The sequence below is a fragment of the Gigantopelta aegis genome, chromosome 14, assembly GCF_016097555.1.
Source record: "Gigantopelta aegis isolate Gae_Host chromosome 14, Gae_host_genome, whole genome shotgun sequence".
Classification (NCBI taxonomy): domain Eukaryota; kingdom Metazoa; phylum Mollusca; class Gastropoda; order Neomphalida; family Peltospiridae; genus Gigantopelta; species Gigantopelta aegis.
In genome coordinates this window covers 11,403,152-11,424,483 of record NC_054712.1, presented here as the reverse complement: position 1 = coordinate 11,424,483, position 21,332 = coordinate 11,403,152, and the positions used below count along the sequence as shown (strand labels likewise).

Below are 21,332 nucleotides of genomic sequence, written 5' to 3'. Positions count from 1 at the left end.
CTGTTTGATATGCTTGCACGGTTTAGTACTTTTACTCCAGCATAACTACCATGTCATTACCCTTTACGTTTGCTGTGGAATCTAATGAAAACCCAAGAATATTTTGAGAAATGCATTGGTAAAACTTTTGCATTGTAAGAGTAAGTAAAGAAAGACGAAATCATGAAATGTGGTCTATTTTCGTGTAACCTATTTTTGATATTTACACGTATACTGGGGTACCACGATATCGCGGTACTAAACTATTTGGAAGAAATAACGGTAGGACTATAAAGAACTGCACTAACATATATGAAAATAGATAGACTTGGGTTGGCAATTTTTGCTATATCTGCGTCATGATCATGTCCATGCCATTGACATTGTGTTGATAAATAAATGCAGTTCTAACATTAAAACAGTTGATGGAAGTACACCATACTATAGCACTGGCTTTTGTTCAAGGGAGGTTACCACGATATCGCAGTAAATAGCAAATGTTACAACACGGTGGACCGCACAGGTCTAAAAATGGCTCTTTTTGTAAATACATTTGTAGTAATGTCTAGTAAACAAACTTCAACACAAGAATGAAGAAAAGTCAACGTAAAACGTTTTGTTTTTCAATTGTAGTAACATATTTACATTTTCCAATGAAAAAGTCTGTAATAATAATTATTATTCTTCTGCAAGACAGTGTGGGCATTTAAAAAAAAATTTCATGATATTAGTAAGATTCAACAGTTATATAATCAATATTTAACAAGTGAAACCAAGAATAGAACATATTAAAAGTTGTGTGTTTTGTTTAAATTGCCACTAAATATAGGCATGGCCCTTAAATGTTTCCATACTGTTCTAGAGGTCATGCATTCTAAATATAGTAACACTGTGACCGTGTATAGCCTTGTTTTGATTGTCAACAACCAGGCGACAGTCTGATAGCTGTCAGAGCAGAATTGTATGCGTGTATGTTAGGTACTGGGGCTATTTATAAGCATGGGGGTGTCAGTAAAATCACACTATCTGTTATTTTATGACCAAACAGTAAAACTATCAATACTTACCCAAAATTTTGACATATCTTCAAATTTGTTAACGGGCAAAACAATGTGTTGTCTGTCATCACATTTCTAGTAATAAACATGCCACCAGGGGGCGTTGAGCGTGCTAAACCGCAAAAATGTAAATGCCGCGATATCATGAGCAATGAGGAGAGCGAGAGTGATAGCTCCCCTTAAATGGCACGGTTTGTTTAGGTCACTAGTTTATACGTGTATTTGTTTATAAAAGTATTTGTTATTGTTAGTCCCCAGCCGGTCCAACTGGAGGGGACTATAGGTTTTATCTCCATCCATCCGTCCATCTGTCCCACATATAGTTTTCCAGATTTTTTTTTAGAAAGCCTTAATTATTTTTTGAAGTTAATATATTGACCTGAAATGTTGTATATAGATATATATATACTGAACAAAATAAGAAACTTCCGCTAACTTTGCTTGAACATAACTTGATGAAAACAAACCGGGGGAATAATTGTTATATATGCGTTTAAAGAGTGTTCCATGATGCATCGTTTGGTGCAAAAATCATGGCCATAGGTTAACAGAAACTGGGAGAAATTTTGACCAAGTGTGGTAGGGGTTAAAAATAAAAACACCCACTTAATAACTGGTATGACCACCTCTTAAATTGACCACTGCAGTGCATCGCAGGCGCATAGAATTGACTAAAGTGTTGATTTCTGCCTGTGGAATATTGTTCCATTTCTGAATGAGCGCTTGACGAAGTTCGTTGACGTTAGCGGGTGGGTTGGGACGACGCCTCAATCGTCTGTCCAGACTATCCCAGGCATGCTCGATGGGGTTGAGATCAGGACTTTTAGTGGGCCAGTCATCAATGAAATCAATGTTATTTGTCCTAAGAAAATTTACAGTGTCTCTAGCTGTATAAGAGGTGGCATTATCATGCTGAAAAATCGAGATGTTGGCGTTGTTATGGAACAGAGGAATGACGTGATGAGCGAGAATGTCATCGCGGTAACGTTGAGCATTTAAATTGCCATCAATGACAACTAGTGGTGAACGATAACCATGGGCAATGGCTGCCCAGACCATGACAGAACCCCCACCCCCGAAACGATCTCATTCAAGAACACAACAGTCAGCATAGCGTTCGTTTCTCCAACGGTAGACGCGCACCCTGCCATCACCACGTTGTAAAGAAAATCGGGATTCATCCGAAAAAGAACGGTATTCCAGCGTCACCGTATCCAACGAGTATGTACACGTGCCCAATTAAGACGATTTAGACGATGACGTTGCGTTAAAATGCATTCGACGTAAGGACGTCGTGCATGTAAACCGTTCTCCCGCAGACGATTACAAACAGTTTGCCCACTGATTCGGTTATTGTGAAGCCCAGGTGTGTTAGCAGCAGTAGCAGTGGCAGTTTGGAATCGATTGCGCAAATGCGTGTTCATGATATAGCGGTCTTGACCACATGTTGTAACACGAGGACGTCCACGAGGTGGCAAGTCGTTGGTGCTTCCTGTTGTTCGAAATCTTACGCGAAGATTTCGTATCGCTCGACTAGAACTCCCAACATGCCTTGCAACTTATTCTGTCGACATGCCAGCATCAAGCATGCCAATCGCCCGTTAGCGTAAATTATTGGGTATTCTTGGCATACTAAAAATGCCACAATGTAAAAAACTTTAATTTGTTTACAAATTTTGAAGAGTTTTCGTTCACTTTTCACTTGACAACAATGTCAGTAAGACAAGTAAAACAAATTGACCGAATACTACACGGGACATGTCGAACCATGCATGCATGTGCAAATTGAATTTCACGTTGTCGATGATTAACAGTGCAAAAATAATCGATAAAATTCATAAATCCTGATAATACAGCTCAAGGCTAATACTACCTATATAATTTCATTACACAATGAATTCTTTAACACAACAAATACTATATGTACAAATCGGAAGTTTCTTTTTTTGTTCAGTATATATAGCTTTATCATGTAAGTACTGTTACAGATCAAGTTTGACTTTTATGTAGATTTACCCATTTTTGACAGTTATTGTCCTTGAACTTAGAAGACGTGAAAATTTGTTTTCCAGATTTTCTTTTTAGAAAGCCTTGAGATATTGAGCTGAAATTTTGTGTATATTTTTATCATGTACTGTTAGTTTGACTTTCATGGAAATTTACCTATTTTCGATGGAGTTATGGCCCTTGAACTTAGGAGATATATATAAAATTTAGTTTTCCAGACTTTTGTTTTGCAGTGCCTGAAGATATTGAATATTAAATTTTGCATATACCTTTAACATCAACTGTCACTGATCAAGCTTAACCTTTATGGTGCTTTACCCACTTGTCACAGAAGTATGGCCCTTGAATTTAAGAGATAACAGTGTTCTACGTTTGTGACCAAAATGGTCGCCAATGCGACCAAAATGTTAGCGTGTCGACCTATTGAATTTATTATCGTCGCCAGATGGCGACAGACTCCAAAAACCGTAACGTCTGAGTATTAAATTATTTGCCATGTGCGTTCAGAGTCCTAACAGCGAAAACCAATGAAATTTGTTGACATTGTGCAGTCGGAACACTTTGTTATTTACGAAGTTGTCCGATTGATCACTGTGAATTCCATATTAATTTTCGGAACTCATCGCGAAAACAATCCAGATACTTGCCAAAACAATCCAGATATTTCGATTGGTGTATTAATTTAATGCACACAACCATTTCGAATATCTCAGTTGATATGGATTTCCGGATCATGTATGTAATCGGCCGGCTAAAGAAGTTCCGAATACATAACCGATTCACTATGGTACATTAGTGGTGGTTGCATTCGATTGAAGAACACGAGTACAAAATCAAGTAAAGGTTGCTCACTCACTGTTCAAACTATACACATTGTAATTAAATGTGCAAAATGGCGACTGATTATTAAACAATACGTTATAAATGAGCATTTCAACAATTACGTAACACTCTTTGATGCGCGATGCGTTACAAACATTATGGGGGAGGGGTTGTTTGTCAAGATTTACTTACCGGCAACGTCTTTAAAACAATGTGATTTTTTTAAAAGCATAAACTAAATACCGGCGGCCATACATGGCCATATTTTCTATTAGTAGATTTATTGAAAATAAATTCAAAAGAAAAAAATGCAAACCGAATAATGTTGGTTAAAATGCATAACTGTGGCAGTGAAAAGTGGAGGGGTGACAAGGGTGTTACATAATTTTGGTGGTCTTAACATTACAAAATGTCATGTGAAGCAGGGTAAAAAAAAACCTGCCAAAGTATCCACTGTGTAATTATTAAACGGACACAAGTGTTGCGTTTGATCTGCTAACCCATTACACATGTTGCTACACTCATTCAAATCGAATGCAGCCCCAGTTAGCGATGTTTTTGTTTTTCTCGCTGTGTAGATGTATACGTTATTTCCGCCTAGCATGTAGAAACATGGCAAAAACTTTCAAAGCGGCAAAATGTTAAAATATTACAATTCTTTAGGAATGAATGAATGTTTAACGACACCCCAGCACGAAAAATACATCGGCTATTGGGTGTCAAACTATGGTAATGCAAATATATAAAGTGATGATCAACATCAATATAAAAATTCAAGACTTAAACAAAAACAGTGTAAAGAACTGCAAAAACACAAATATCACAGAATTTTACGGATACTGAATTTTACTCAAAACTTCAATTTTGTGCTGTATTGGCCATTCTCAAAGAGAATGTTACACCCCTGCACCACGGTGAGGTTACAGCACACGCAGGGGAATTCTTTAGGAAAACAAAAATCTAAAATTTCAAACGCTAATCAAGAAGAGACGGGTGAAACAAGTACTGAAAAGTCAAATGAAGGCCAATCTGAGAAATCTGCAGCTGAAACTGAAACAGAGCCAGCCAAAAAGACGTAGAAAATTTAATGAAACTTGGCTTTCAGTTTCCGTGGCTTCAGTATGACGATAATACTGACACAATGCGCTATACTTATTGTAGAAAAATTAGAAAGCATGTTGCTGGCACAAATCAAATGAGGGGAGATCGGGTTTTTTTGTATACCCACCACCCACAAAATAATATTTTATTTAAACGGTAGGATACGTAGGGGAAAAATATATGAGGCATAAAATAGCAGTCATATGAGGCATAAAATTATAATTACATTATCTCCCACCTCCCTTATGCAATCAATTCTGAAATGGTCCTCATTTCAAATTCATGACTGAGTGAAAACTAAACAATTTATTTAATCCAGCAGCATAAGTCATGTATAACATTTAGATGGTTACAACACATGCATAAATGATACAAAAAGAGTAGTGTGGCTAGTAACATATTAAGCTTGGCGAGTAAATTTATTTTGTCCACTAGCCAAAGAAGAGTAAGTTATAAAACCGAACGTAGAACACTGGATACAAATATTTGAGTCTGGTAGGGGACATGTATTGCTTATTGCAGTACTCTCATAATTTCTTTTTTTCTTTTTTTCAGAATTGAAGAAAAGAAAGAATGAAGGAAAGACTGCTGGATGATAAAACGTAGCTAAATTTTTGTTGGATACATGTAGTTACAAAGTTCTAAGTGTTGTTACAATGTTGTCAGGAACATCAATGCGAGGCAAGCACATAAACAATTCCAGCACGACACTGGAGAAACTGCTGGCGCTCTACGTCGACTCGGACCTGAGCGACGTCACGCTGGTGGTCGGCTCGCAGATGTACCACGTACACAAACTCATTCTCAGCATGTGCAGCGACGTCCTCAAGACCATGCTCACCGACCTTAAGTGGCCCGAGGCGTTTAAAGACCGCATCGTGCTGAGCGAGGAGCCCGAGTGCTGCGCCGTGTTCAGCGACTTCGTCCGATACATGTACACCGGGAACATCCACCTGACGAGTCAGTCCGTCCTGCCCATCCTCACCCTCGCTGATAAGTACAACCTGCGGGATCTCTCGGAGACGTGCGTTGGTTTCATGTGTGAGAACTGTGACGCGGCCGCCGATTCCATCTTCGTGGTGTCATGGCTGCAGTACGCCAGGCTCTGCTCCTACAAGCAGCTGGAGAGGCACTGTCTGCACTACATAGAGTGGAACTTCCAGAAGGTGCTCAACAGTTCTGACTTCCTGTCCATGAGGCTGGAGACGCTGCTGGGGTTCCTGCACAGCTCCAGTCTCGTTGTCATCGATGAGTATTCACTGTTCGTCGGAGTCAGACGGTGGCTGATGCATCAGAGGACGAGTGGTTTCGTGTCGACGTCCAGTTTCGAAAGACTCTTGCAGAGGGTTGTGCTTCACATCAGATTCTCCAAGTTCAAACTGGCACAGCTGGAGCAGTTGGCGCAGGATCCGTTTGTGATGGAATTTCCCTGGATAATGGCCGACACAATCAACCGTGATGCCGCACCTCGGGTTCATCTGTCGGTATTGGAAACCCACCACAAACACAGCAGCAGGAGCAGCAGCAGCTCAGTAACGTGTTGCCACTATGAGATCCATCCAAGCAGGAGAACGTTTCTTAAGACATCCCCGGGCAGCATGCCCAGAAACTACCTGTGTGAGGACTGGAGCACTCAGCTCGTTGTGGAAAACTTCAAAAGTTTCGAGAAGCACGCATGTCGGACGTTGTTCTTCTCGACTCCAGCCAGCGATGGTCGTAGCGGTGTGTCTGACGACCATGATGACGAGACAGGCTGGGACTGGCAGGTGGATCTCTACCCCCGGGGGATCTTCTTTCCCCGCGGCGTCCTCATCGGCCTGCACGAGAATTACCTCATCGACGAGCAGGAACACCGCACCGTGCGTGTCGGCGTCATCGCCAAGTGTTTCCACGGCAACCGGCACGTTGAGATCTCGGTGCTGGCGATCGCGCGGGGGCGGGACGAAGGTTCGGAGTACGTGAGGAACATCGTCAGGAAGAAGTGCATCTTCGACAGCGACAGCTGTCTCTACAACGTGGACAACGTCATTCCATTCGCCGAGCTGGAGGACGCAAGCTCATCGTACCTGACGGGAGAAGACAGGGACACATTCAAGATCGTCATCATCATTAAACCAACCACAGATAGATACGACCATGGTGAAGACTGACTGAGCGAACACATCCATTACATCTGCTTTCACTCGTTGTATATGCAAGAAAAATAGCCCTCAATTTTCACTTTCACTCATCATATGCAATAAAAAAAAAAGAGTGGATAAAATGCAAATTTTTATGTATTTTAATTTTTCAACATGTAGCCTACTGTGAAAATAATTGTCACGGCCATCATTAAAAACATGAATGTTTACTATAATCTGACTTTTTAAGACTTAAATGTGGCAACTATTTTGTTTTAATTATTATTGTTTTTTTTTGCAATCTAGTATTAGTTGTCACCTAAAAAGTTGACCAACTACCCTGTAATAGACTTTTTTCTTAAAGGTTCAGCATCATTCTTATTTCACTGTTTTTACCTTTATTTTTTATCAGTAACTACACATACAAGTTAGTCAATCCCACAAACATTTCTGCAAATTCTCCAATAAATATTTAGTTTTCTACTAGTAAATGATATTATTTTAAATGATATTATTTTATCCTGCCACCACCGTTTCTATTGATAATATGATGACGGATAAAGCAAAGTTATATCCGTATAGTAGCAGGATATGACTGACATCACTAACATAGCTACATTACAAAATCACTGATTTGACCTCTAGGTCATCATACAATGTTGCTGAAATAACAGAAATAATAGCTTTCCCCCTTAATTTTTATGGTCTGCAGGATAAAGATAATAACTAGTTAATGACGTCAGATATCTGCTTTTATCATGTGAAGGTAAGAATGGGAAATTCTGCGAGGATCTGCTGAGCAGAATTTCTCATTTGGCCTGAAATTATTCTCTATTTATGGTAATTTCTAAAGGTCATATAACTGAAGGTACATGTATATAATTGCATTTCGAAACAAAAGTTAATAAATAATTTTGACTGAAACTGAAAGTCACTGTTATGTAACATTGAGACTGTGCTTTTAATGATGGCCTGAGATCGCTAGAAATATACATGAACACTGATGGAAGGAAATAAATAATCACATGCATGTGCAAATCCAGGGGGAGGAAGATTGGGGTGTGCACCCCTCTCCCCATCCCCATTAGGAGTGCATTCCTATTTGCAACTTTTGCCTGGTTCTCCCCCCATAGACAGTAACATTTAATCATGATTAGTATAGTTATGTCTGTATAAAATACAAATATATAATTTGTGGGTGTTAATTGTTAGTTAAAAGTTTGTTTTGTTTAATGACACCACTAGAGCACATTGATTTATTAATCATCGGCTATTGGATGTCAAACATTTGGTAATTGATATTTATTATAGATATTGCAGTAGATATTTGACGTTACTATTACTAGTATGTAGTATGTTCCGTTATTTCTTTCCATCAGTAGTTTACGGAGTATACAATGTACATTGTTTGCTTCGATACCAGTAAACATTTCATAAACATAGCCAGATTGACACTGTATTTTGATTTTAAAAATAAAACAATTGTGTGTGTGTGTAAATCAATGTGCTCTAGTGGTGTCGTTAAACAAAACTAACTTTTAATTATTATTATTTACAGTATTAGTCATTAGTATTAATGAAGGGTAAAGTGTAACATAAACAAGCATTGAATTTGATGATTTTTTAATAAAAAAAATTCACGCTTAAAACAGAATTGCAAAAATATATAATTATTAATATTTTGGAATATTCACATTTTGGTTGAACCGTTAAAAATTAGCATTTAATCATCAACTGTTTTTTGGACGTAACGCAAAAACATTACTTAATTCTCCCACTGAGAAACTTTCAAAACCCTCCGCCTCTGCCTCGTTTACTTTGGACAACCAACCCGGATTTACGTTCTCCTCTAATGCACAAGTCTTAAGTGAGAATCCCCCTTACCCCTCCCCTCTCTTACCTGTCCTGGACACAAGGGCTTGTTCACACAAGAACTTGCACCCATGACAGTCGTGTGCTACAACAGCTTTCTCTGAATGTGCACGTTAAACCCTATGACCTGACCTGACCTGACCTGATATTCACAGCCTGAATTTATATTCTACATGTAAAATATATTACAGTCGTGTGCTACAACAGCTTTCTCTGAATGTGCACGTTAAACCCTATGACCTGACCTGACCTGATATTCACAGCCTGAATTTATATTCTACATGTAAAATATATTACAGTCGTGTGCTACAACAGCTTTCTCTGAATGTGCACGTTAAACCCTATGACCTGACCTGACCTGACCTGACCTGATATTCACAGCCTGAATTTATATTCTACATGTAAAATATATTAATTTGCTTCTGATCAATCTGGGGTTGGGACGTAGCCCAGTGGTGAAGTGCCTGCATGATGCATGGTTCTAGGATCGATCCCTGTTGGTGGCCCATTGGACTATTTCTCATTACAGCCAGGACATTTAAAAAAAAATTTTTTTTGCTTACTATATTAAAACCTCCAGCAGCAGGCCATATTTTATTATTTTGAACCCTGTTAATATGTTGCATACATAAACACATCATATATGTCTAATACAAATCAGTAATATTGACTGGTGGAAGCAAATAATAAAATACGTAATTATATATTTGAAAAAAGTTTAATCTCTTATACCAAAATCAATTCTGGCTGGAATCAGAAATTAACCCAATGGGTCCACCCAAGGAAAAAAAACACCCAAAAACCCAACCTGACTAACCCTAATTGTTTTTGGCATATTCCTTAATGTATTTTATAAATTTATATTACATGTATTGCAAAAGCCAACTAAGGTGATGGCATCTATATATTTATAAAGAACTGGCTGCTATTTAAGTGAATATGCAATAAATATTTTTTGTGTGTTTTATGTTTTTTGACGAGGATTCTCGTGCAAATCAATGGTTTCACCAGGTGGGAACACATTGCAACTTTTATATTATTGACTTAATTATGCAAAGACCGGTCTCGGTGGCGGCATGGTATGCCATCGGTCTACAGGCTGGTAGGTACTGGGTTCGGATCCTAGTCGAGGCATGGGAGTTTTAATCCAGATACCGACTCCAAACCCTGAGTGAGTGCTCCGCAAGGCTCAATGGGTTGGTGTAAACCACTTGCACCGACCAGTGATCCATAACTGGTTCAACAAAGGCCATGGTTTGTGCTATCCTGCCTGTGGGAAGCGCAAATAAAAGATCCCTTGCTGCTAATCGGAAGAGTAGCCCATATAGTGGTGACAGCGGGTTTCCTCTCAAAATCTGTGTGGTCCTTAACCATATGTCTAACGCCATATAACCCGTAAATAAAATGTGTTGCATGCGTCGTTAAATAAAACATTTCTTTCTTTCTTTCTTAATTATGCAAAGATTTAGCTCAAGTGTCCTATAGCTGTATTCTTTTAGTGAGAATAGAGCTAGAGTGAGGTTAGTGTTAAAAACTTTCAATTTTAAAATTTCCGGTGATCAAAGGATTGTTAATGACATTATCTAAAATACTGGCAGCAGCTTAAATCTGATGCCACAGATGTTTAGCTGGTTTATTTTGGCTTTGTTAATTAGCAGCTAATGTGTTGATGCAAAGTTAAGATTGATCACAAAATTATATTTGATTCTCAACACTAGCATTACATATTGTACAAATGTACATGCAGGTTTCCTTTTTTAATCTGTTACTTTTTCAAATATGATTATACTTCAGTTGTTGTTTTATTAATCCTCTACCAGTCCAAATGGAGGGACTATAGGTTTCGTCTCTGTCTGTCTGTCTGTCTGTCCCACATACAGTATTCCTGATTTTTGTTTCGCAATGACTTAATATGATGACCTGAAATTTTGTGTATAGCTTTATTGTGTACTGTTACAGATCAAGTTTAACTTGCATAATGATTTACCAATTTTTATGGCCCTAGAACTTGAGATAAGAAAATTTGTTGTGCCCAGTAGGGTCTCCACGAGTACTTGGGCACAAGCTGAGTCTAGCAAGACTTTAGTCTGTTCACAGGACTTGAATACCAGTTTAAAGAATAGCACTCTGATTTTATTATATAGAGGATATTTCATGTTTTTTGTCAAATATGATTTATATCTGATCAAGTGAAGTTTGCAATCATATCTCACGAGTCGCGCTTGTGCGACGAGTGCGTTATGATTGCAAACTTCATGAGATGAGAATCATTGAGATATAAATCATATTTGACAAAAACACGAAATTTTCTATTTATCATATATAACTTTTGGCAATTTACCTTTATTTGTAAAATGCCAGCAGCAAAATAGTTTGGCTTTCGTACAGTGAAGATAACACTTTCTACAGTGACGATAACATATTTTAGAGTGAGATAGTGAAATTTTCAATCTAAAATGTGTTATCGTCACTGAGTGACTGGTAACACTTTTATTTCACTGATATTTTAAGATATTGCACTAAATGTCATATAATAAATTCTTTTACATCATTTTGCCACATGTTTGTTGCCGGTTACATTATGGTGTGGATCATGCAATACAATGGCATGATTTGGCATCCATGTTCAGCGCTGGAATTAATATGCATAATGCTAGTTTGACCATAGAGTATCGGAGTCCAATATTTTGGACTCGTGAAGGCCCTAGTAGGGAGCATGTATTGTTTTAGCAATACTCTCAGAATGCTTATTATTAATGTAGCTTTAATAACAAAAACTCTGTGAAATGTGATTATAATTCGAGAAATACAAATGATTATTATTATTATATAATTATGTATGTTTGAAATAAATGACGTTTTGTCTTATGCAAAGTTTAAAACTGTGAGTAAAAATCTTAACCATTACATTGACATTTAAATGCTTTGAATATAACATGGTATACATTCTTATTACTGACACTCCCTTTCCCCATCCTCCAACTACCAGTAGTTATTTTAGACTTTGTATGTTTCTGTGTATAATTAAAAATTTGTAACATTTCAGTGAATATTTTCCAATTTTAATATCTGGAGAGCTGATAGTAATACATGTACTTGAATATACATTTTGTCAACACTGAAAGACAGATACCTACCTTTTGTTATACTAGTAGTAGCAGTACTTGTCTTTAGAAAACATCACAGTATTTAAAGTATTATAACACCCAATGGGCCGCATGTAAAAGCTGTTTTTAACGTACATATGTGTAACTATATGTACAGATATTTACAGGCTTTCTGCCAGAAGAAATAATTTGAGGGTAAATAATAAAAACAAAACAGAAACTCCTAGGTAGTTATGGACAGTGCAAGTCATGCACTTTGACAAATTATGAACAGCAATTATCTTACTGTATTCTGCCTGAAAAAAAAAATATATATATACATATATCCATTAATTTCCCAGAATTTAAGGTATGTAATTTTACCCTCCATACCCTCTGGCAGAAAGCCTGATTCGCAAATGCTGAGGCACCTACATTTAAGATCAACGGGCTTCGTACATTTGGCTTTCCTGTCCAGGACGGAGGAGCCGGCTCTTGTGCCCAAGACAGGCGTGCGCTACAACAGCTTGCTCTGAATGTGCATGTAAAGCCCTATGACCTGACCTGACCTACATTTGGCCCTTCATATCAAAGGTGATATAAATATATTGATGGCCAAGACAGAATTGTTTTTAAATTTAGCAATAATAATAGTGATTTTTTTTTTTTCTTGGTACGCTTAGCTTTTTAGGTAATTATTGTAATTGTATACATATAGTGGACCTTCGTTAAAGTAACAAAGCATTGTAAGAACGGAGATGGAGTAGTTTAGTCATCAGAGTTGTAGATCTCTTCATTTAAGGGGAGTTATCACTCTAGCTTCAGACCTTTCCATAGTTCAAAGACTAGTTCAAAGAGTTTGTTTAGCTCCCGTTAGCATGAGAATAATTTAAAAAGGCACAGATTATGTACTACAAAAGTATTAAATATCAATGCTCAAAATGGCTTCTTGAGTAAGGGGAACAGTTAATCACTTCCCCTCAATTTGTTTAATATATTGACGTATGGTTCGAGTCTTGGTTACAGCTCCCACCCACAGTGAGTTTTAAGTTTAACAACTCAATGGGGAGGTGTAAGCCCATTGCACCGACTTATCTCTTTACAAACCACTTCCTCCATGTTCTGGACAGACAGCCCAGGTAACTGAGGTATGTGCCCATGACAGCATGCTTGAACCGTAATTGGATATAAGCATGAAAATGAAATGTAAGAACAAGGTTATATACATGTATTTGATTTCAGGACTGGTCATATGGGGGGGGGGGGGGTACAAGTAATCACATAATGCTTTGACTCAAGAGTAAAATTAGCTTTAAGACTATTCGAATAGTCGTGGCCTCAGACCCCCGTTATACATGTATTTGTCACATTAGATAAAAAGACGTTTTGAATAGCACACATCGAACAATCACTGAATCGGTATAATGATGTTCAAACACCGGGGCCAACTCTGGTTAAAGCATATTCTTCACAAATAACCAGCCAGAGGTGTGTTGTTCTCATATTTGTAGGTGGATGATAAAAATGTTTGAGATAAAATTAAGGTGTGCTTCAGTATAAAGGCCTGTTTTTTTTTACTAAGAACCTGGGTCTCATTCCACGAAGCGATGTTAGCCCTAACATCACCTTAAGTGTATAATGACTATATACACTTACGGAGATCTTAGCGCTAAGATCACTTCGTGGAATGAGGCCCTGGGGCCTAATTCACTAAACTCTCGTAACTTTGCGATCTCGCAGTGCAATGCTAAAAGACTTGCAAAATGGATGCTTTTTTGTCTAGCAGAGCCTAAGAGAGCTTTGTGAATTATGCCCCTGCATTGTTAACCTGTACTTACACTCATGTCCACCAGTTTGAGTCATCTTCATCATCTGCTTGTCTCATTTCTCCATCACTTTGATAAATTATCTTGTTAAGATTTTAATATCTTTGATTGTTCAACACCCGTTTGTTACCAGGGTGACAAATAAACTTATTTCTTGTTATTAATGGTCTTGTTTTCATTTAGGATTTTAAAAAATTGTGCGTTTCTGAAAATGTTTTGAAAAACATTAGATAATGTTAGTCTTTTTCTTTTTTTCTTCTTTTTTAAAATTAATTTTTACAACCTTACTATGTACTATTTTCACCTATATATTTATAAAAAGTCCCCCCAAAAGAAGATAGTAAGAAACAAAAATAGGGTCAACCCTTTTCTCTAGGTAGGGCCTGGTTCCTGGAAACAACAAATTGTTTTTAGTCCTTTAGGCTGTTCAAGAATTGATTCCATGATGGAGGCAAGAGGCATTGTAATTATTATGGGGTGGGACGTAGCCAAGTGTTTCCTTGATGCACGATTGGTCTGGGATCGATCCCCGTCGGTGGACCCATTGAGATATTTCTTGTTCCAGTCAGTGCACCACGACTGGTATATCAAAGGCCATGGTATGTGCTATCCTGTCTGTGGGATGCAACATAAAAAATCCCTTGCTACTGATGGAAAAATGTACCAGGTTTCGTCTAAGACTGTCAAAATTAACAAATGTTTGACATCCAACAGCCGATGAATAATAAATCAAGGTGCTCTAGTGGTATCGTTAAACAAAACAAACTTTACTTCACTCTTAACCTACTTTATAAAACGTTCTGTACAAAGAAGATGATGATAAACATAAAAGACCAGACCGTGCATCAAGCGAGCGCTTTACCATTCGGCTATGTCCCGAGTCGAACAATTTAATAACGTCCCCCCCCCCCCCCCCCCCCAATATCTATCCCATTCATTTATATGTTTGTGATAGGCCATTTGGTGTGTACTGACCTCTGTAATAATGTGCACAAATACCAATACAATTCCTTGCTTCTATTCCTTATTTAGGCCAAGAGTTGCAAATTTGCAATAGCCGACATAGTTAAATATTATTTCCTCGCGACATCAGACCCCTCGATGAATAAACCAACCATTTGACACTCAAGCTTGTATCCAATGAATATTCAAGCAAGACGGACTTTAGCACATCCTCCGAGTTTTTCTGGAAATGTAAGAGCACCAAAATTCAATGGAAATCAGGGCCGTACCCTCCGGGGGGGCAGGGGGGGGCAGCTGCCCCCCCTGAGAATCTTGTCCTTTTTTTTTTTTTATATATATATATCTCCAGTAATAGCATAGAAATGTTTAATCTTTATAGTATGTTAAAAATTATTTATAAAATTTAGTGCCCCCCCATGGATTTTGGTCAGGGTACGGCCCTGGAAATAGCATGTTGGTACCCCGTTCCATTAATAAGCAAAACCGGCTGCTTAACAGGTTTTAAAAAAAGAGAAAAAAAGAGAGAAGTAAAACGAAGTACATATACTGAACAAAAAAAGAAACTTCCGATTTGTACATATAGTATTTGTTGTGTTAAAGAATTAATTGTGTAATGAAATTATATAGGTAGTATTAGCCTTGAGCTGTATTATCAGGATTCATGAATTTTATCAATTATTTTTGCACTGTTAATCGTCGACAACGTGAAACTCAATTTACACGTGCATGCATGGTTCGACATGTCCCGTGTAGTATTCGGTCAATTTGTTTTACTTGTCTTACTGACATTGTTGTCAAGTGAACGGAAACGCTTCAACAGTTGTAAAAAAAAATAACCTTTTTTACATTGTAGCATTTTTAGTATGCCAAGAATACCCAATGATTTACGCGAACGGGCGATTGCCATGCTTGATGCTGGCATGTCGACAGAAGACGTTGCAAGGCATGTTGGGAGTTCTAGTCGAGCGATACGAAATCTTCGCGTAAGATTTCGAACGACAGGAAGCACCAACGACTTGCCACGTCGTGGACGTCCGCGTGGTCAAGACCGCTATATCATGAAAACACATTTGCGCAATCGATTCCAAACTGCCACTGCTACTGCTGCTAACACACCTGGGCTTCATAATAACCGAATCAGTGGGAAAACTGTTCGTAATCGTCTGCAGCAGATAGGTTTACATGGACGTCGTCCTTACGTCGGATGCGTTTTAACGCAACGTCATCGTCATAATTGGGCACGTGTACACACTCGTTGGATACGGCGTCGCTGGAATACCGTTCTTTTTTCGGATGAATCCAGATTTTCTTTACAACGTGGTGATGGCAGGGTGCGCGTCTACCGTAGGAGAAATGAACGCTATGCTGACTGTTGTGTTCTTGAACGAGATCGTTTCGAGGGTGGGGGTTCTGTCATGGTCTGGGCAGCCATTGCCCATGGTTATCGTTCACCACTAGTCGTCATTGATGGCAATTTAAATGCTCAACGTTACCGCGATGACACTCGCTCATCACGTCATTCCTGTTTCATAACAACGCCAACATCTCGATTTTTCAGCATGATAATGCCACCTCTCATACAGCTAGAGACTAAATTTTCTTAGGACAAATAACATTGATGACTGGCCCGCTAAAAGTCCTGATCTCAACCCCATCGAGCATGTCTGGGATAGTCTGGACAGACAATTGAGGCGTCGTCCCAACCCATCCGCTAACGTCAACGAACTTCGTCAAGCGCTCATTCGGGAATGGAACAATATTCCACAGGCAGAAATCAACACTTTAGTCAATTCTATGCGCCTGCGATGCACTGCAGTGGTCAATTCAAGAGGTGGTCATACCCGTTATTAAGTGGGTTTTTTTTTTTTTAACCCCTACCAAAATTTCTCCCAGTTTCTGTTAACCTATGGCCATGATTTTTGCACCAAACGATGCATCATGGAACACTCTTTAAACGCATATATAACAATTATTCCCCCGGTTTGTTTTCATCAAGTTATGTTCAAGCAAAGTTAGCGGAAGTTTCTTATTTTGTTCAGTATATATACTCTTTAAAAAAGTAGGGGAACTCTAATAAGAATTTACAATTGCCAAAATTGTAAGGTACATTAGCTGTGGGAAATAGTTATATGATAACAGTGAATTAATTGGGCAAACATTACAACCGGTAGTTCAGTATTACAGTACGTTTTATTACCACCAAAGATCTTGAAGGACAATTGGGGTTAGTGAAATTTGAAAGTTGACGGGGTTTTTTTATTAGTAAATCGCAAATTCAAACAATAAAAATGACTAAAAACAAAACATAACAACTGTTTTCGGCGAACTTTAGTGTTGTATATTGTAAAAAAAAAGTAAAGTTTGTTTTATTTAACGACGCCACTAGAGCACATTGATTTTTTATCTTATCATCGGCTATTGGACGTCAAACATATGGTCATTCTGACACTGGTTTTTTTAGAGGAAGCCCGCTGTCGCCACATAGGCTACTCTTTTACGACAGACAGCAAGGGATCTTTTATTTGCGCTTCCCACAGGCAGGATAGCACAAACCATGGCCTTTGTTGAACCAGTTACGGATCACTGGTCGGTGCAAGTGGTTTACACCTACCCATTGAGCCTTGCAGAGCACTCACTCAGGGTTTGGAATCGGTATCTGGATTAAAAATCCCATGCCTCGACTGGGATCCGAACCCAGTACCTACCAGTCTGTAGACCGATGGCCTAACCACGACGCCACCGAGGCCGGTGTGTTGTGTATTGAAGCTTTAATTTAAAAAAAAGGGCACTTTAAACGAGCGGTGTCCCCTCCCACATGGATCCACCAATGATGCCCTATTAATATTATATATCAGGCCCGTATTTAGGGGTGGGGGGGGGGGAGGTGTTCCACTTTTTCCTTTTTGTTTTCACAAATACGTGATTGAAATTTTGCAATATTTGCTTGTTTTCGTCGTTTAGAACTCCCTTTATCAAAGCTACACAGTGTACATTATTCAGAATTTCTAACTATACTGGCCAAAAACAACCAAAGGAATCTACATGATTGTAGCAACAACAACAAAATTGTACTTTCTCCTATATTGATGATCTCGTAGTATTCGATAATTACATGACAATGACAGCAGTTCACCTTCCATTGATGTATTAACCAAATAAATACGAGGTTAACAACAGAATGTAATCCTGTCAGATTATAGGTTTTAACGTGTACATTCAGAACAAGCTGTTGTAGCGCACGCCTGTCATGGACTTTGGCCGGCTCCACCGTCCAGGACAAGAAAAGGTTTCAGGTGGGTGGGACAGGGGGTTGCCCACACTGGCATTTGCAAGAGAGCACAGGCAGCCCGACCAGGGTCGGTGGCGGACGTGGGTTGGTTTTGGTGCTCTTAAATTTGCAAATGTTCCATAGGATTAAAGCCAATTAGAAAATGCGTAATTTTTAAAAGTAATTTTTACTCATAATTTAGAATGGTTCATCAAATTTGAAAATGGAGCTAATTGGTTGATTTGACTTAGTTGATGGAAAGGTAGCTTTTGCCGAAAACTCCTTATTTTTATATAGAGATTCAAATTGACACTGGCTTCCATATATTGTATATTAAGCATTATACGTGTGTCATTTTGGCATAGAATTTGCTTTATCATGTCGGTTATTTCCAAGTATTTAAAAAAAAGAGAAAAAAAGACCAACATGTAGATTCCACTTTGATGATATGACGTATAAGTGACACAAATGAAATGGGATGCAATACCTTTTGCTGATATGACGCATAAGTGACACAAATGAAATGGGATGCAATACCTTTTGCTGAAAACGTTTGAGGACTACACCCGTATGTCTACTTATAACAGGGGCTGCATGATTGTGTTTGCGGTGATTCGTGATGATACACAATTTTTAAGAACGTAATGTGTTTCATTTTTTACAAATATATATTCATTATTAAAGGAACTGATCACAGTTCTGACGTACACGTAACTTTTCTGTTACTAAGGTTATAAGCAATTGCCGAAAATATTAAAAATATACTTCGGGTAAATACCCGGAATTCCTGTTGTGTGGTAGAATTTTATTATCTTGAAAAAAATAATAATAAAAAAATAGCCGTATATTATAAGTTATAATAACAAAAATATAATCTACAAAATAGTCGAAAATCTTTGGTTTAAAATATAATTTTTCAACTTCCAGATGCCAGGAAAACGCGTTTTAAGCTTTCAGAGATTTCAAAATTTCCAGGGAACATGCCCCAGCAAAATGCTGGCTACGGGCCTGGGCCCATATTTTCGAAGCTATCTTAGTCGTACGAAATCCTATAATCATCGTAGGGTATAGCTTACGACGATTTTACGATTTCGTAGGCTAAGATTGCTTCGAAAATATGGACCCTGTATATTATGTTATAGTCTCACTACACAGATGTCATTTGCCAGTGAAACCCATGTTAAACTGCCCAACTTCAAGCGAAGATTGCCCATAGAACGGGTTCTCGTTGGCACAAACAACATACATCATTGCGAACATACATTATATAAGCATTTATTTTCACTCCAAAATTGAGAACATTTCCGTCTCAGTTTTTTGCTATATGACTGCATCTGGCTGTAGTACCGGTCCGAACAGGTGGTTCATTAACCGATTCACTCCGACTGTCACTTGCGCTATATACCCATGTCCCAAAAGGTCGATGCACAATATTACAAAATAACATGGGCAAAATACAGCCAAAAGGCTTACCATTAAACATACATATTGTTTTAATTCTTCACCATTTCCTAGAAGTGAATATGTGAACCATAACATGTGTCACAATTAGGAACTATAGTGGACCGTCATCAATCAACTCTCACTCGGAAGTGATCTGTGTAGTGAGACCTTACATATTCTCAAAAATACCCAGGACAAAACAAAGTTAACATACGTCAGAGAACAATCAGTTTTATTAAATTGGTCATTGGTCGACGTGGTATTGGCAACCAGTACATCACCGAGGAACAGCCAATCAGATGGTCGATCACACACACGTTTATACTTCATGATCGTGTTTGGTCAGGCAGGTTTTGATTCAGTCCGGCATGAATTTCAGCCAATTTCGACCTCTGGAGATATTTGTATGACTCGTCCTTTTCAGGCTTTTGTAATACTGGTACCATCTCCGTCATTTGTTTTTTAATCCAAACGTCTTTGTCCAGAGTATGTTAAAACTGAAACAATAAAATGACGTCAGCTACCATAACGACGTAATGTCAGATGATTTTACTTCCAATGAGTCGGGGATTACAACGGTGCAGAAGAGAGAACGAAAACTTCTCTCAGCTATCTTATTTTAAATCTGCAAATAAAGCATCATGTCGGAAGCATCAACGTCGAGTTCTACCATAGGTTTGTCTTCTTTGTTTTTTTGGTCTTCTTTTCTTTCTTTCACCCCCCCCCCCCCCCCACCCCGCCCCGCCCCGTTCTGGAGAAAATCGTCAAATTCGGTCAAAAACGATAGATATATTCAAGCAAAATGTGCTAACCTGAGACCTTTTTAGCATATATTTTCATCATTCTACCCTCAAAATTAGTTGTAATCTACTAGTATGTTTACATGCGTAGTGATTCGTTTGCACCCCTATATCTATAACTGTTTGGCAGTAATGCTAATATGAATAAATGTTGTCATCCAGATTTGGACATTTTCGTTTAATTCGGGCAAAATCCAGCCTGCACCCCTATAACAATGGGAGCATGTACGCCCATGGACACGGTACAACATAATAGATCTATGACGTTTCCGTACACACCCAGAAGCTAGTTCATCAAGATAAACGTCTCCAGCACGATATTTATTATTGTGATGTTTTCCATAGACTCCTCTCCCATCCCCTTATATGGAAATATTTGGTCTCCTTTTATCCCTATACATGTCATCTTCATAAATCAAGGCTAATATTCGTTCCTCGTATTCAGGGAACGAATATTAGCCTTGATTTATGAAGATGTATACATGTACGCCACACACAATACTGGAAATAGTTTTTCTTACTGGACGAACAGGAAGGGACTTTGGGTTTTGTCTCCGTCCTGTCTGTCTGTTCGTCTGTCTGTCCTACATACTTTTTAAGACTTTTTTTTCGCAATGCCTCAAAATACTAAGCAGAAATGTTTTGTATAGCTTTATTATGCAGTTAAAGATCAAGAACCTATCATGGGGGGGGGGTGGGGGGAGAGATGTATATTAAGGGCCATAACTCTGTCGAAATTGGAATTTATCCATGTTTGACGGAGTTATAGCCCTTTAAGTTTGGGTCCAGTAGGGGACATGACTTTTTTTTGCTTTCTTACATATAATTAATGAGATATCAGAACAAGATGCAATGGGCTTTAGGGTTCAAATAAGAACATAGCGGACTCTTCTGTCCCAGATTCTGAGCCAGACATATTTGTTATCATCAACAGGGTTGTAGCTAGTGCACGGGGCAGGTAGAAAAAACCACACATACTACATCCCT

At 38.4% G+C, this 21,332-nt stretch overlaps 2 protein-coding genes across 2 annotated transcripts in view; both read left to right on the top strand.

Annotated features, from left to right (window-relative positions):
- Nucleotides 1-7,673, top strand: LOC121388055 (BTB/POZ domain-containing protein 17-like). The gene is made up of 2 exons (XM_041519259.1): nucleotides 1-140; nucleotides 5,523-7,673. The coding sequence occupies exon 2, from the start codon at nucleotides 5,624-5,626 to the stop codon at nucleotides 7,115-7,117; it is 1,494 nt and encodes a 497-aa protein (XP_041375193.1). The 5' UTR covers nucleotides 1-140; nucleotides 5,523-5,623; the 3' UTR covers nucleotides 7,118-7,673.
- A 12,129-nt stretch (nucleotides 7,674-19,802) lies between these two features.
- The window catches only part of LOC121388622, a 74,009-nt gene continuing 72,479 nt past the window's right edge, over nucleotides 19,803-21,332 (top strand). The window contains exon 1 of the mRNA XM_041520040.1: nucleotides 19,803-20,220. Coding sequence (XP_041375974.1) covers nucleotides 20,187-20,220 — 34 coding nt within the window. The 5' untranslated portion in view covers nucleotides 19,803-20,186. The remainder of the gene's footprint in view (nucleotides 20,221-21,332) is intronic.

Excerpts from the sequence above, each read along its gene's own strand:
- LOC121388055 (XM_041519259.1), top strand. The coding sequence starts at position 5,624 with ATGTTGTCAGGAACATCAATGCGAGGCAAGCACATAAACAATTCCAGC.